The sequence below is a fragment of the Pantherophis guttatus genome, chromosome 2, assembly GCF_059756535.1.
Source record: "Pantherophis guttatus breed Tessera chromosome 2, ASM5975653v1, whole genome shotgun sequence".
Lineage (NCBI taxonomy): Eukaryota > Metazoa > Chordata > Lepidosauria > Squamata > Colubridae > Pantherophis > Pantherophis guttatus.
The window spans coordinates 122129549-122147785 of NC_142064.1; the positions used below are offsets into that span (position 1 = coordinate 122129549).

The 18237-nt window shown below is 38.6% G+C and overlaps 1 protein-coding gene across 3 annotated transcripts in view; it reads right to left on the reverse strand.

Annotated features, from left to right (window-relative positions):
• Window positions 1–702: 702 nt before the first annotated feature.
• Window positions 703–18237, reverse strand: part of ELK1 (ETS transcription factor ELK1) — a 28744-nt gene continuing 11209 nt past the window's right edge. For all 3 annotated transcript variants that reach the window (XM_034433960.3, XM_034433961.3, XM_087888705.1), the window contains 3 exons: window positions 7964–8377; window positions 2433–2534; window positions 703–1305 (listed from right to left, as the gene is read on the reverse strand). In XM_034433960.3, the coding sequence (XP_034289851.1) occupies window positions 1207–1305; window positions 2433–2534; window positions 7964–8377 (615 nt within the window). In that variant the 3' untranslated portion in view covers window positions 703–1206. The remainder of the gene's footprint in view (window positions 1306–2432; window positions 2535–7963; window positions 8378–18237) is intronic.

Consider the following 18237-nt stretch of genomic DNA (forward strand, 5'->3'; position numbering starts at 1 on the left):
CGCCAGGAAATAAATTAAGGAAACCATTCTGCTACAAAAAAAATTAGGTCTTGAATTCAGTAAGCAGACTTCATTCTCTGGTCTCCACGTTGACGAATCGGTGACTTTTGACCAATGGGGGAAAATGATCAAAACCTCCCCAGCTAAAATCTTGGTGTCCGATGGAGAATTTTTCTCCCAAAGAAATACCAGAAACATTCCAACTTCAGTGAGTAAAAAAAAACAACAACACACAATTAACTGAGTTTAAACTAAATGCAACTGATCCTGTTGCTTTTGCTGGTCAAATAGAAGATGGCTGACAGTTTATTCCTACTGTGTTGCACAGCAAACACATCCCGTTTTGTTTTTTTTTTCCCCTCTATGAAACCAAATCAAATACAACAATGACTTATCAGTATTCTTGGAAGAAACATGATCAACAGTGCTTCCTCTTCTCTACTTTGTTCACTTGCAACCGATGTTGCATGTGGCACTCCCACACCTATCCATCCAAGATCAAAGCTGACCAAAATTCCTTATGACTGTATATCCTGCCAAAACAAAAATGGCTTGCATATCAACGTGTTGTCCATATATAGAGACAAAACAAATTGGACTGGCACTGGTTTCTACTCCTAAAATGAACCTGGTTGGCAGGATCTACTTACTTCTCTAATAATAACTATGCTAAAAGTAAGCTAGGGAAAAAAAAGGTAGAGATGAAGTGAAGGACTTGATTTATCTTGCAAAGTGGATGAAGATTGGTAGCCTTCTTGACCTTGGACCATCAGATGAACTGTTATTAAAAGTGACGACCACCACAGGGGACAGATAAAGAAAGCCATATTGCCACAACAGTGTCAAATAAGGGCAGCCTCTTGGAGAGGAGACCAAATAAAGCTTATATTCTCATTGCCCTCACAGACATATTTGAGGGCTGCCTGAATTTTGCAACAAGAAGCAAGTGCGACACATCAAGTGCTTGATACCAGCAAAACACCATTTGGTTTCAAAGAAAAATTCTGGCAGATCAAAGATTAATGGATGAATCTGCTTGCTATGCCATTTTCATTCTTCAAGCTGACGCGGCTTGAATCATCAAAGGGTTCTTCCAGTTAACGAAGGGACACATAGCTGTCTAGCTGAAGTAGACCCAAGTGCTTGAAAAGAGACTCAAGCCAGTTCTTTGGCAGGAGTAGAGAATATGGTGATGCAGAGGAAAGATTATGGCTTCTGGGGACCAGGAGAAAGGACTACAGGAGTGGAGAGTCCATCCACACTGAGTGACGGGATGTGAACCTGTGAGCTAGAATTACTGGGAAACTGAAAAGAGAGAAAGAGGGAAAAGCTTAGGATTTGCTTAATGATTGCGTAGCCTATGAAAAAACAATTTTGAAATTTTGAAGCGTGAGTGTTGAAATGCTCCATCTTCTCCTTTCCTTATTCCAAATCTCCACACATACATGCCACATACACAAACATTGGCTTTCCAACAAAAGCCATTCTTAAAAGTAAAAAAAAAAAGGAGGAGCCTTGAAGACCTGGCTGTTCTCCCAGGCCTGAAGTTAGGAAGACTGGAACCCCTTCTGAGTTTTTTTGTTGTTGGCTAGATTTGACACCCTACGCTTTTCTTTTATCTACTTTCTTATCTCTTGCTAGTTTTTTTAAATAATTTTTTAATTTGTGAACTGCCCAGAGTCATTTGTAATTAGGCAGTGCTAAATTAAATTATTAAATTAAATTAAATTAATTCAGAACAAAGTTAGGACTATTGGGAGCTGAAACTAATATTTTGTAATCCCACTGTTGAACAGAGTGTCAAGTTTGTATTATACATTAGGTCCACGCTTGACTCAATTAAAAATAACATATAAAGAGGTCCATCAAGTTTATTTTAGGATGTTCGTATCATCTTGAATTACATTTCAATTACATGGAAGCTGATATCTGGACCCAAAAAAGTGGATTGCTCATGTCTTACTTATAGCTGTAAGATTCATTCAGCATTGGAAAGATATCAGCTCCAACTACTCAATTGATTAGCAAAACTGATATTATTAGTAACTTATGAACACATCACTTCTTGACATAGATCAACTATGGATGATTATAATGAAATATGACTTTATTTTACTGAAGTACTTATGTAAAATGTTTATATATGTATAGGTATCTGGTAAAATATGCCTTATACCAAAAACATAGCCAAGTTCATTCCCAATCCAAACTAATTCTTCATTCCATACTTGCTAACGAGGCCTGCAAACATCCCAAACACATACAGTCTTCATGTATTCCTTTTATGAGCCAAGCTTGACTATTCTTCCACTCTCTCAGGAAATTATGACTTCAAATCCATCCACTATTAGTGATCCCAATCTCAAGTTTTACCTTCCCCTCACAGACACCCTTTCTCTCCCCTCACAGATGATGTAGATTTCAAACCATACCTGGAAGGAAAGCTTGGCTGGGCTACGTGGTGCAATAGGGCTCAGGGTACTCCAGAAATGGATGGTGGGTGGCAAGGAACTTGGGGTGAGCAGTACTGGAGTCTGCAAAGAAAATCAGAATAAAACAACAACAAAATTTTAAAAAAGGAAAACTAGCAACATCCCAATTCTTCAAAAAGCCACTTATTGCATTGGCCATTTTTTCCAAGTTTGGTTCTCACGAAGAAGACAAGGAAAGATTTTGAAGGAGAGAGTTGGCACTCTTCCCTTGCGAATATTCTCATTTTTCCACAGGTATTAAAGAGACATTTTTCTTCTTTGCATACAGAGAAGCATCAGTGCTGTGGACAATCTTATAATTTTCTACTTTGGTGTTTATCTGGTTATATGTATTTTTAAAAATCACGATTTTTATTGAAGAGACATACTTTTTTAAATTATGCATTATTATTTGACAGACATAACCATTGCAACACTCAGATTTATCATTCAGCTGCAAGCTATTTTTGGAACTTGGCAAACCATTTTTCCAATCTACCACCTCAGGTATACACAATTGTCAGTAAACATCAACTTTCAAAAGTCACCAATACTAAATGAAGTTGGGCTTTTCTAACCATAATGGCCATTTAAAAAGCCTTTTCAGAAACATCTAGGTAAAAGTATCAGTGAAAGGACTTCCCCAATAGTGTCAGGCCATAAAACTATAAATTTTCACCTAAACTATCAGAGCCTTCTTTCTAATATCCAGAATTATCTCCTCAGATTTCTCTTGTGTCTGGTCTAGTAAGTAAAAAAATCAATTGCTGGAATTCAGGGAGCAGAGCTGATCCTGAAGGCCCTAGTTGTCCTACTATATGGGTATAGCTTTTAGATATTGATAATAATGATGAAATAATAATAATAATAATAATAATAATAATAATAATAATAATAATATTCAAAGAAATTTTAAGCAATCTATTTAAATCAGGTTTGCTCCTTGCAATTTGGAAAGCACCTCCACGTTCTATCCCAGGTTTGGGGAACAGCTTAAAACTCAGTGGAATCCGCTGTTAAAACAAGAGACTGTCACACCGTATAAACTTTTCATGTGTGCTGGCTTGCAAGCTTGCCAAGCTTGCAGAGAAGAACATGAACATGTCTGGGGATAAAAATGGGTTTTGGCTGCACACGTGGTATACTGGTTAAACTATTGCCAAACTTTCCTCTCAGCAAGCAATACTATGGGTGGCCCAGATGCAGTACAGTAAGTATCTTACTAAGAAGTATTGTGTGAATGCCTTGATTAGTGGCAGTGGTCAATATTTTTGTATTCATATAGTAATCACTTTCCCCCCCTAATTTATAAGTTTTTTACACCAATCCAATCCACTGAGCCTCTAAATGGGGTATAACAGTTCACCCAAAACTGGCTTGATGGAATTTACTTGCAATATGTGGTCAATGGCACATAGAAGATTTCAACTTGGCATGTAAGAGAAGTAAATGATAAAAAGTGTTACGAAATGAATGAAAGAAAAACCTGATACACTTTTTGTATGAAATCAAGAGAAATGGGAAGGATGTAATGGATATGAATGAAGGTTAGCTGGTCTTGCTGCAAACATGCAGGTTATATGAAAGTGTAGGCTTAATTATGAACAAAATGGCTAAAGTGTACGTCCGGAAGAATGAATTGATGCCCCTTTTACACTCTTTTGGAGATCTGTGAAATCAGGAATTCACAATATGAAAGAGACATCTTATCCTCCACTGATTTGGAAAGCAATAGAAAAGAATCAGGGATGAGTTTGAGGAAAATTGTGCAACATTCTGAATGGGTGTGATGGGAGGGGAATTATTCTGAGGGGGACCTGAATGTGTGGATAGAAAGAAATCAAATGAGAGTACAAAATGTGATTGAACTGTTAGGAGACCCAGGAATAAATAAGAAAGATAACTGGTAAGCATCTGTTTAAAAGACCTATGTAGTATTATAACTATCATGGAAAAGGGAAAAAATAAAAAAACCTGAGGAAAGACTTAAGATAGTGATCATTATTAAGAGTAGATCTTGGAGAAAATGTACACAGAAGGAAACAAAGCCAATGAAAGAACAACTGCAGGAAAAATAAACGATATGAAAAAAATGTATGAAAAATATTAGCTTAGCCTCCCAACAGAACAAATAAAAAGGGGACATGAGGAAAGAGGGCATGAAAACTGCTTGGAAGAGAGAGAGAGAAAACGTTGCATTCCAAAGTGTATAGAAGGGAAAGTATGAAAAAAAAAATGCTTGGTGGGGTTATGAACTGAAAGAGGCTGGGTAAGAGAAATTGCTCAGAGAATTATTGTGTCATAAATGGGGATGAGATAAAGATGTATAGAGTATAACATGCAGAGAGAGTAAAAGATAATTGCATAAATTAAAAGCTTGGGTTTTTTTAAACTGTCTAATTGGCAGGCTGCACAAGATGGAACCAGAAAAAAATGTTCCAACATGCCTAAGCCTGCACTGCTTCTCACGTGCAACCTGTTTCCTTGGCATTCTTTTTTCTTTTTTCTTTTTTTTGAGTAGGGGCCATGGTTGTTCTGCTATTCTAGAAGACCCCTAGAATTCGCTTCACAAGTGATCTACACTACAGCAGTGAGTTACCACTTGGGGAACTTGAAAAGTAACTCAAGTTGCCAATCAATGCACACTTTAAGGAAAGTGATTGTAGGGTTTTTTCCTCCCCCTTCAGGTATGTAATGCTGGCTACTAGAAGGAAAAACAAAACCCAAGGAAAATGGGTCAATTGATGCCTTTAAAGTGTCCCACATTAAAGCTGTAAGGACAGCACCATTTGCTGGCACCGAATGCAATTTTGTCAGCATGCTGGCACAAGAGTGCAGTTTTGTCAACATACACTTTGCTAATTTAGGAGGAATGCACATTAAACATGAGGATTCAGGTTTTTGTTGTTGGGCAGATCCCTGATAAATATATGAACATGAGAAAGTCTAACTCAAATGTATTAATTGAGAAAAAACATAAGATTAAACAAGTGCCAAGTGTGGAATGTTTTCCATGAATGTGGGGTGGAGGAAGATTGCTGAATGCAACACGAGTGGCATACAAGTAAAATATATTAAATGCTTCCTGAATCATCCCAACACCAAGAACAGAGCAAGAGAATATCTGATGTTGTACCTGGAGCCAGTGGCGGTGTGGTGGCAGGAAAAGTGGGTCAGAAAATGCAATAAGTTAATAAATAAGGAATGGTTGTGGTGATATTAGAAATGTGCTAGTCAGAGAAGTGAATAAGCATGTCCTTTTGTATGTAGATAATTCCATTTACTGGCTGAGAACCTGAACAATTTGTAATTATGTTACATCAGTGATGGCTAACTTTTTCTGGACTGAGTGCCCAAAGTGCGCATGCATCGCCCGAACCCCCAAAATGCAATGCGCATGCGGTCCCCGCTGCACGTACCGTCCCCCCACGCATGCGTGCACGGGCCCCTGCATGTGCTCTGCCACCACACATGCATGTGTGCATCCCGCCCCCTGCGCAGGCACGTTCACCCCATGCATGTGCAGCAGAGACCCAAAGACCAGCTAGCCAGCAGGAGGTGCGTGCGCATGTACAGCAGAGCTGAACTGGGGCGACAGCTCGTGTGCCATCAGAGAGGGCGCTGCGTGCCACCTCTGGCACACGTGCCGTCGATTCCCTATCACGGTGTTACATGGTATGTGATGTAGAGACTGTGGAATAAACATATGCAATTAATACATAAAGGGCAAAAAGAGCAACTAGATAAATACATACATTTAATGAATGTTTATCAATATGGGGAAATGGATGGAAGTTTTTTAAGATATGCCCATCCTTTTGGAAAAGTATTGGGAAATATATGGTCAGCTGCAAGAAACGAATGTTTATCTAAATGTACAAAAGCATGATTCTGCACACTCTATTATATGAGTGTTGTAAATGTCAGAAGAAATATAATAGTATTTTGAATGGAGTGGAAAATAAGATACATAAGAAGTGTGCAAGTGTACAAAAAGAGGTATGGCTGGGAATGAACGAGTGATGAAAGGATGTATGAGGAATGCAAAAGTTAAGTGCCCGTGTTAAAGAAGTACAATGAGGTGGTTTGGTCACATAGAGAGCATGAATCAGCTATATTAATGTGCTTTCCTACCATTCCTGCATTGGAAGTATGTTGACATGTTTCCTTCAAAGCCTACCTGCAGTTTAATGTGAGGTTGCTTTAGGGCAATGATTGGTGGGTTCCCTGCTACCCTTTTCCACCTACCCAGTATTGTCTATCAATGGTAAAACCAGCCATCAATCACTTTTCTCAACATGTAGCAGGGTAAGGTAAAACAAGGTATTCATTTGTATTATTTCTATATGTTCACTGAGTGCTTACCATATGCGAGCTGAATCACCCGTGAAGTGGACTTTTTCTCTTCTTATGGGGAATGGAATTCATGTAATGTTTTTGAAAAAGTTTTTGCCACAGGAATAGGGCTCTCTTAATTTTTGAGAAGAGACCGATATTCTCATTGTAATTTCAATAGAAAAACACTTCTCCCTCAGTTTGGCATGCCTCTCTAAGCAGTCAGGTAATTTAAATAACTACGCCAAACCGCACATTATACGCCAAAGCACTAGCCATGACGTGGATAGTAGACAAACTGCTATATGTATGGTGGCGATGATAGGAGAGAGAAACCGTAGAGGTATGTAGAGAAAGTTACAGTAGGGGGAAGGGGGTAGGCATTTTGATAGGCAGGTGGGATTAAGAGAGATCTGCCCAAGAAGAGTGACTGGATCAAGAGGAAAGGGTCTGAGATTCAGGGTGAGACAGAACTGATGAGGTTCTCAAAAAGAGAAAGCTGAGAAGTTTAAAGAACAAGACAATGTAGGAATCAGGACATGGATGTGGTGGAAGCAAAGATAGACTGTAAGGAAGGAACAGTAGGAAGAGGTGTAGTGAATGGATGGAGCAGTTTGGTGCAGTAGTTATTGGGGTAGAAAGCATGAGACTGTGAGTTTTAATCCTGCCTTAGACAAAAAAGCCAGTTGGGTGACCTTGGGCTGCTCTCAACTTTAGGAGGGAGGCAAAGGCAAACTCACTTCTGAAATCTTGCCAAGAATACTGCAGGACATGTTCAGGCACTCGCCAGGAGTCAACACTGACTCGAAGGCACACACCCCACCACCCCAAAAGTGAATAGTAAATTAGAATTAGTTATATGTTCTTTTCTTCCCTGTTATCTCCTGCCTTTAATTCCTTTTACTCATTACTTTGCATTTATTTTCTGTGTCTTAAATACTACTACTAATCTCTGCCCAATCCCAAGAAACAGTGTGTTGGTCTGTCTGTTTTTCTGCTTGGCACTCCAAGGAAACAGTAAGCATCCCGTTCAAATTCGATGTATCCACAAAAAAAACCCAGATCCCTTTAACTTCGGAAAGGGATCCCCAGTTGCATCCCTAACTCATGGGAATGGATCGAAATCCAGTAAGACCTGCTGAAAAATATGGTCTCACCAGTGCATGGGAGGAAATAACCGTGGTTGGTGTCAAGGTGCTTCCTGTCCCACCCGGCGCCAGGAGGCTGTTAACAGCTGCATTCACTTTTTCTTGAGTTGGCAATGAAGGAAGCTCCAAGACTTTAGGCTTCTTGCCCTTCTGCGGCTGACCCTCAAGAGAAACAGACACCAGGTTGGGAGATAACTGGGCTTCCTTCTTCAGTAGCCTCTCTCCGTCTTCTTGCAGATCGGCCTCCACAGATTCCTTCTCCGGAGAAGACTTCTCCGGAGGAGTTGCCTCTTCCTTCACTCCGCCATCCATTAAAACCATCAGAGCAGCTGCTTCTTCGTCAAGGTCCAGGTTCTCCTCCACTTTCACTAGCACCTTCTCATCAAGGGCAGGAGTTTCCAAAGGAATGGGCTCCACTATGACCTGGATGGGGACAGTAAACAGAGGTGATAAAAGTGATGCTACCAGGAGAAGATTTGGGAGATCAAAGAGTAAACTGGCAGAACCAGTTTACTTGGTTTGGGAGTTAATTATCATTTACAGGGGAAGTCCCAAAAATAAAACCCAGAGCCTAACTTTGCTCAAATGATTCATTTGGTACTGTAGAATAGTTGTCAGGCACAGCTTAGTTTTCTTCCAGAGTTCTCTGCTAATAACCAGTCCTATTGTTAAAAAAAAAAAAAAATCAGTACTCACTCTTGGTCTACTGATTTGGGACTAATTTGTTTGCTCTATTCTCCTTAAAACTGAGCTTTCATAAAATGTATCTTGCAGGTTGGTCATACATTCTCTTTCCTTCAAAACACTGTCAGATTATTTCAAGGTGGTCATGAAACTGCTCTCTCCTGGTCACGGTCACCGCCACGGTCATGAAACATCCTCTCCTGAGGCATTCGGAAACATATTGTCTCTACCATTTTCCCCAGTCTGGTGTCCTTCATATGTGCCAGAAATAAAGTTCCTAAAATTCCAAGCCAGGATAGTCACTGTCTGTATAGGCCGGGGATTCTGAGAATTGCAGTTTCACTACATCTGGAGGGCACCAGGTTCAAAAAAAGCTTCTGTTAAAAAAACAACAACTGGATCCCAGCAAAAAACTATTAGCAGGCTGGTTACAATTTTAATTAGAAGCTCTTTTACTATGTCCAACAGTACCTAGGTTACCACATCAACCTAAAATACCATGTGAATTTTACCTTAGTATGTTATATAAACCAATCGATTTCTAAATCATGATTTACATTACAGCATAATCTCAGTGGTGAAATTCAATTTTTTTTACTACCAGTTCTATGGGCATGGCTTGGTGGGTGTGGTTTGGCTTAGTGGGCATGGCAGGGGAAGGATACTGCAAAATCTCCATTCCCACCCCACTCCAGGGGAAGGATACTGCAAAATCCCCATTCCCTCCCCACTCCTGGGGGAAGGATTTTGCAAAATCTCCATTCCCACCCAATTCTGGGGCCAGCCAGAGGTGGTATTTGCCGGTTCTCCAAACTACTCAAAATTTCCGCTACCGATTGTCCGAACTACTCAAAATTTCCACTACCGGTTCTCCGAACTACTCAAAATTTCCACTACCGGTTCTCTGAACTACTCAAAATTTCCACTACCGGTTCTCCAGAACCTGTCAGAACCTGCTGGATTTCACCCCTGCATAATCTATGATGCTGCCACAGAAATGTGCTTAGTCAACACGCCATTTCTAAGCACATAATTTAGCACAATATGAGACTATAGTCATTGATTATATTCTAAATACATAGTTATTTTTTATTGTCTAGCTCCTCTCTCTTCTCAGGCATCTTTTAAACATGTTCTCCAGTCTAAATTTACTTCATAAGCTTTTTCTGGCTATGTATTATCCCATCCATTATTTGAGCTATGGCCATTTCTATATTGGCCAACCCCTTTCTCATAATTTTAGTTAACATGTTCCTTATGGCGCAAACAAACAGAAAAAGAAATAAAACAAGAGCCCCACTTTCTGATCCTTACTTGTTTATAAAGTTGTTTGAGAGTTATTGTTCATTCTGTATATGTGATATACAATTTAAACATAAAGCAACTTTAGAAAAGCTCTTCTCAGTTTTTGCTCCTCATTTCCTTGTGTGTCTGTTTCCATCTCCTTTCAGCTACCGTTTTAATACTTACTTGCTTTATATATTTATAGTTAAACATAGTTGCTCTCTGTACTACTTTTATACACATACACATGAATGCACAAATGTGAATTTTTGTACAAATATAAATTAAAATCATATTCTAATCATATTCTTTCTTAGGCCTCGATTTCCTATGATGGGTCATGTTTTCCCTACATAGTATCTTCCTTTGCTTTTTATATTATAGTTTTATACTTCCATACCAGAGGTGGGTTTCAGCAGGTTCTGACCAGTTCTGGAGAACCGGTAGCAGAAATTTTGAGTAGTTCGGAGAACCGGTAGTAAAAATTCAGACTGGCCCCACCCCCATCTATTCTCTGCCTCCCAAGTCCCAGCTGATCAGGAGGAAATGGGGATTTTACAGTAACCTTCCCCTGGAGTGGGGTGGGAATGGAGATTTTACAGTATCCTTCCCCTGCCATGCTCACCAAGTCACGCCCACCAAGCCACGCCACACTCACCAAGCCACACTCACCAAGCCACACCTACAGAACTGGTAGTAAAAAAATTTGAAACCCACCACTGTTCCAAACCCTTTGTATATTGTACTTCTTTATTCTGGTCTTTTGCCATAATAAGGGGTTTTTTTGTGTGTGTGAAATTAAGAAAATCCCTGTTGAGTCACAGCAAAAGCTAGTCTAATTCAGCATTCTGCAAAGTGCTCAACAACAAATAGTGGAGCAGTTTGCAAGTGGGATACATATCCAAAAACACTGTCAACTGGTAATTAGAACATGCAATTTTTGATTCTGGATGTTTCTGTTTAAAAGGTATTTCCCCTTTTAAAAACATCTAATAAAAGGTCATGACCACAGCTGGTAACTGCAAATTCGATATTTACCGTAGCGAACGGATGGCCACACATTAAATGTCATAAAGCAGAAGAAAAACATCACATGATGCATCTAATTCATTAAAACCAAGATGGAAAAATATTTTAAAATACAGAACCTACCTGCATGTTAAAGCATTTTAATACGTGATGAAATTTTTAAAAAGTGTAACTGTCTATTTAAAACAGAAGAACACATTCAGAGTGCCTCTGTTTAAATGCCACTTAAGGCTCTTAAAATCCTTGAAAAAGACCCCAGAACAAAATTCCAAACAAATAAGAACAATAATAATGGTAGATATATAAAAATGCCAAATCCAGTCTAAATTTATGGCTGACTATGCAATGGACCATAATAATTGAATATATGGTATATATATATGTTAAGAAAATAATAAGAAAATCAAAAGTAATCTGTATGTGAAATATTACCTGAAGAGTAAGGAATTGCAGAGGATATAGAACAACTGAAACAAAGTATCATGGCTCTTGCAGAGAAGATCAAGAGATATGACAAATGAGTATGAATATTCCAACAGGTTAGAGCAAATTGGCATCAATTCTGTAAAACCTTTGAAAATGGGAAAGGACTGACAAATAATGAAAAGCCTGACAAGAAAAGATCCTAAAGTTTTAGAAAGGTTCTTGGAGAAAACAATACAAGTCACAATAGGAATCCAATGTAGATTAAGCGAGTTGAAAAAAAGTGAAAGTACTTATATGGAAGATATTACGATAACTGAGAAATGGTATGAAAGCAACCAGAGAAGATCAAAAAATCCTGGACTGGATGAGCGCCATAAAGGTAAAGGTAAAGGTTCCCCTCGTACATATGTGCTAGTCGTTCCTGACTCTAGGGGGCGGTGCTCTAGGGGGCGGTGTTTTGGCTCTTTCAAAGCCAAAAAGACAGCGCTGTCCGAAGATGTCTATGTGGTCATGTGGCCGGCATGACTAAACGCCAAAGGCACACGGAACACTGTTACTTTCCCACCAAAGGTGGTCCCTACTTTTCTACTTCCATTTTTTACATGCTTTTGAACTGCTAGGTTGGCAGAATCGAACTGCTAGGTTGGCAGAAATGAGCGCCATAGATTCTGGCTAAAATGGATGACAAATCTACAGTTGAGATTGGCAGGCCAGATGAATAAGGTTTTGGAAGCATCGGCAAACAAACTAAAAATGCCTAACAACCAGAAAGTTATTCCTATTTCAGAGTGAGAAGGAGAAGGGAAACAAGCCCAGAAACTATAGGTCCATCACCTGTTTGCCAACAACATACAAGTTACTTACGGGCATAAATGCAAATTAAATATATAGTGATTTGAAAAGAAATGATTTACTCCCTGTAGAAAAAAAAGGGTGCTCCAAAAATTTGAGGGAACAAAGGACCAGTTATTGATTGACATTTTTTTAAAGAATTTGGGGGAGGGGGGAAGCAAATATATTTACACTTGGATAGGCTGCAAAAAGGCATTCAATTCTCTTTCACATTAACTGGATGGATCATAATTTTTGGAATCAGCAGAAACATTCAGCAATTTATGAACACATCAATGAAGTTTTGGCGAACGAAGCTAATGGCTAATAGGGAAGAATTTGAAGATGTCAAAATCAAACATGAAATTTTCCAAGATGACTCATTATCACCTTTGCTTTTGGTACTATCAATGGCCCTGCTGTTTTTAAACGACGTTTAAATTTTAAACGACAAACTATGGACATGAATTGGCCAAAAAAGAAGTAAAAAATTCATATTTATTCTATATAGATGATTTTAAACTATTACGAAAAACAAAGGCTAAACTTGATTCCTTATTAAAAAGCACAAAGACATCAATAAAGATATTTGAATGAACTTTAACATCCACAAGTGAGCAACCATAGCCATAAAGACAGGCAAAATTGGTGAACACGATGAATGCAACTTAACAATGAAGATCTAATAAAGATGGTAGCACCAGAAGAAGGCTACAAATATTTGAGAATTTTGGAAGTGTCCAATTTATTACAGAATCAAGTCAAAGAAATGATCATGATGATGTTATCCATTCTAACATCAAACAAGTTTATAAACTTTTCAAACTAAAACTAAATTGTGGAAATATCATGAAAACAATTAAAACCTGAGCAGTTCTTGTTGTTTGCCACATAGAAAGAATAGTTGACTGGACTCAGATGGAATTTGATAACTTGGATTGGAAGACAGGAAAATTAATGACAAGACACCATACTTTGCTCCCAAAAAATGATATTTGTTGACTATATTTTCAAAGAGCTGAAGGGGTAGAGAACTTCTATAGGTGAAACAAACTATGGAGGAAGAAAAGCATGGCCTGAATGATTAAATTAAGAAAAGTGAAGAAACTAGATGAACATAGTAATTCAAGGAAAGCTCTTAAAATAATAAAAGTGAAGTCTGAACATAGATAAAAACACAGAATTGAACAATTTGTTAATTGGAAGAACAAGTCAATGCATGGTCAATGCTTAAAGGATATAGAAGGAAAAGCTGATTAAAACCCCATATATAGTTGGATAAGATCAGGGGTGTTAAAGAAAGAAACTAAAGGCTTTATTTTTGTGGCTCAAGAACAAGTTTTGACAACTAACTGCATGAAGGTAAAAATTCAACATGTAACAAACAAATGTCATCTTTGTGGTAAAAAAAAAAAAGATGGAACAATTGACCATTTGATCAATGGCTGCAGGAAAATTTCACAAACTAACTACAAGCACTATAAGTCATGACCAAGTTACCAGAATCATTGATTAGAAACTTTGCCAAAGGTTTGGATTTTAATGGAATAAAAACTACCAGGACCATGAAGTTGAGAAGGTTTTGGAAAATGAGAGGGTTAAGATATTACAGGACTTTAAAATCCAAACAGACAGTCATCCTGTTCATAACATGCTTGATATAACAATTATTGAAGAAGCAAAAGTATGATTCATTGATGTTGCTATTCTGGATGATGCTAGGATTGAGGAAAAACAATTAGAAAAAAATTATGAAATACTGCAAGTTGCAATTTGACGTTGAACATTTATGGAAAAGGAAATCTGTTGTTATACCAATCACGATTGGAGCACTGAAGTGATACCTAAAAGACTTCCTTGATATCTGGAAATATTGAATTTATCAGACCTGAACCACCTTCCCTGGAACTGTCATATATTCTTAGATGCTATCTTAATAATTCTTAGGTCCATGGTTAAGACTTGAATTATTAAGTTTCTACCAGTTTTAGACTGTGAATCTAACTGCAGATTACTCATACATAACAAATAATAATTGCATGTTGCCAAATCTTTCCAGACTCATGCAGCTAATAGCAAGACACCAAAACCCAATATACGTACATAATAAAGTAGGAAAATTAATTCATAACCGCAAATAGTATCATAATAAGAGCAAAACAAAAACAACAATTGTAGCGTAAATAACATTCAGCTATAAATGTCAAGCAATCACTCCCCAAAGCCATCTTGAAAAAAATTGGTCTTCATTTGCTTCTGAAGCACTATCACCAAGGGGCCCAGCTAGTTTTTAGAGAGAGAAAGGCAGAGGTGGTATTCAGCAGGTTCTGACCAGTTCTGGAGAACTGGTAGCGGAAATTTTGAGTGGTTCGGAGAACTGGTAAATACCACCTCTGACTGGCCCCACCCCCATCTATTCTCTGCCTCCCGGGTCCCAGCTGATCAGGAGGAAATGGGGATTTTACAGTAACCTTCCCCTGGATTGGGGAGGGAATGGAGATTTTACAGTATCCTTCCCCTCCAATGCCCACCAAGCCACGCCCCCAGAACTGGTAGTAAAAAAATTTGAATCCCACCACTGGAGAGGGGTTTTTTAAAGCACTGGTGCCATGATTGAGAAACATTTTCATTTGATGCATTTTCTGGCATCAAGCCCCTCACTTCACTACATTGGGGTTCCACATTTGGTTGCAACAGGTGGCCCTTGAGATGTATTTTAAAAGTCAAAGTAGAACTTTGAATGGCACCAAGAAATCTACTATTAACTAATCCACAACATGCCAGATAGATGTAATCATAGCAATTACTGTATGCCAGCCAGCAAAAGGCTACTCCATTGTGACCCATTGTATTTTCTCAGTGATTTTCAAAGGCAGCAGCTCCATGTAAAATACATTGCAGAAGTTTATAACCTTGTGGTGAAAAGGGAATGAATCACTGTGTGGTAGGTCTTCCCACTTCAGAAGGGCCATAATTGGCTCACCAATCACCCTCCTAGCCACAATAGCCAACAATCTATCCAGTTATAGATGTGAGTTCTGGAGATTGACAGAGAACAACATACAACTATGTCTTGCTATGTAACTTAACCTGTCTTGTTGGGGCTCAATTTCCACCTATTTCATTCCATTAAGATCCCAAACATCTTCAAACAGTGGGAGAAATTTTATTCAGAAACTCCAATGAGGTCCAGACACTATAAAGCTGAATATCATCATTCTATCATGGAAGGACCTCTCCCAGCAGTTTCACACACAAATTAAACAGCAAGAGGAGTAGACTGATTCCTTCAGCATCCCACAAGGAAGTGACCACCAGGCAAATATCTCCTTCCCTACCACTGGTTGGAACTGCCCACTGAGCTAGCAACAGAACCACTGCAAAACAATGTCCTTGGTCCCCTACCTCCACAGAAAGTCTAGGAAGATTCTATAGTTAATAATACCAGAAGCCGCATGCCCAGTAATATGCTCACACTGGCTCATGAGAACCAATTATTAATTTTTTTTAAAAAAATATTGCAAGCCAGTTGATAGCAGAGTTGAGCCTAGCATGCCAATCAGCTGTTCTATGACTAGATACACAGCATAGCAGCAATAATGGAGCGGGCAAAGCCAATCCTTAAAACATTTAGCAGCACACCACTGCCTATGCCCAATGCCCAAGCTTGAACTCTCCCTGAAAGGGGTACAGATAATTTACTTTCTATGAAGTGCAGTTGAATCTCCACCATGCATTCAATGAAATTCTGTAAGAAGGTAAGATAGGAGGCTGGGTTATAATTCTCAAATCCAAGGAGGACATCTTATGGATTGGGTTCACACAACTTCCTTTAAAGCTACCAGCAATGTACTCTCCTGAAGAAAGACACCAATCCTCCTGAATCCAAGTCATCATGTCTATGTAGGAGGCAGCAGTGATGGGTTTCAAATTTTTTATTACCGGTTCTGTGGGTGTGGCTTGGTGGATGTGGCATGGCTTGGTGGCCATGGCTTGGTGTGGTGGGTGTGGCATGGCTTGGTGGCCGTGGCTTGGTGAGCATGGCAGGGGAAGGATACTGTAAAATATCCATTCCCTCCCCACTCCAGGGAAAGGATACTGCAAAATCCCCATTTCCTCCCGATCAGCTGGGACTTGGCAGGCAGAGAATAGATGGGGGCAGGGCCAGTCAGAATTTTTACTACCGGTTCTCCAAACTACTCAAAATTTCCGCTACCGGTTCACCAGAACTGGTCATAACCTGCTGAAACCCACCTCTGGGAGGCAGGCAGATCAGCACCAAGATGCAATATTTCCTCTTTTACTCTTTTGCTCCATTTTCTCTCCATACGATAATCTCGTCCATTTTCAAGTTTAAATGAAAACTTTTTCTGTGTTTTTCCTCCCAAATTAAACTGACTTCCTTCAGTCACTTTATTTATACATCTGTACATACAATAAAACATATATACATCTGTACATACAATAAAATATATATACATCTGTACATACAATAAAACATACAGATGTATATACATCTGTACATACAATAAAACAAAAATAAAAATAGCCACTACCAGTAAATGATCCTACTAAAAAAATCTAAAGAACTCTCTTATTCCTAATCCAAATATAAATCCAATTTAAGCAATCTTGGAGAATTTTCCATAATTTTGCTGCTACAAATCTCTTCGGTATTTTCAAAACTCTTAATCTTTTCTTATTGGAGGAATGTATTACAGAGCCTTAAACTTTAAGTCTGGGAAACCCACAAACTACATGAGGTCAAACTCTCATAATTATGCCACTGAAATCGAGTAACAAAAATGTTAATTTTCAGTTGTGCATTTTTTTTATTACAATTTAAGCTATCAAGTAGAAACGTTAAGCTTTAGAACAGTCTTTTTCAAACTTGGCAACTTTAAGCTGTGTGAATTCCAACTCCCAGAATTCCTCAGCCAGCACCTTAAAGTAGTAAAGTTTGAAAAACACTGCCTTAAGATTAAATATTGACTTTCTGAAATACATAAATTTAGGGCCTATTCATTCTAATGCTGTCCCCATTATGGAGTGTATGTGTGTATATATGCGCACGAGCATATGTGCACATGCTTTTTCTAAAATAGAATTGTAAGTCAAATAGAAAAAAAAACTCTGTATTATATTGCTTCAAATTGTGGGGCATTTTATATAAGAAAAGGTGCTTTTTTTCTGGAAAATTTTGACAATTTTGCTCAATATAAGGGTGTGCTTGAACTGTCCCTGGATGAAGGATGAAAGCCAAAAGAACTGGCATAGAAATATGCCATGTGGTCAACAGAGGAAGGGGCAAAAATGCAAAAAGCAGAAGCTGCAGTTGTCACAGTTTCAAGAGTCATTCACTGATAAACTTGTCGAAAATATTTCAAAAGACAGGATTACAACAGATTGCTAAAAGGAGGATAACTTTCTCTTGGAAAGGGGAGTAACTGCCATACAAGCTGAAGCAAAGCTGATACGGGTAGTTTGGGAACATTTGATTTTTTTAAAAAAGTAAACCTGTAGAAAAAAATTGAAAAAAATTGGGAAACAGTGTTTATTCTGTAAAGAGCAGCCAGAGAATCAAATATTTACCATTTTTTTCTCTTTTTGACAGGGAATTATAGTGAAGCAAAGAGCTGCACTTTCTATATCAGGGGTCTCCAACCTTGGCAACTTTAAGACTTGTGGACTTCAACCCCCAGAATGCTGGGAGCTGAAGTCCACAAGTCTTAAAGTTGCCAAGGTTGGAGACCCCTGTTCTATATGATATAATGCTGTGATATCATCCAGCATTCACAAAAATAAAAAGTGCTTCTTGGACAGGGAATACCCATGTCTCTGTCTCAAGTAGGACCTTCCTGAGGAGAGAGGCTTTTAGCATGTCACAAAAGAAGCCATTCCCAGAACCACTCCCTCTCCAGGTGGAACAACTTTTATTCTTCTGAAAACAACACAAAGTTCTCTGAGAGAATGAAAAACAAGCAGTGTTTCAGTACAGAGCCTTCCTGAACCTCTGAAAAAAAGATTAT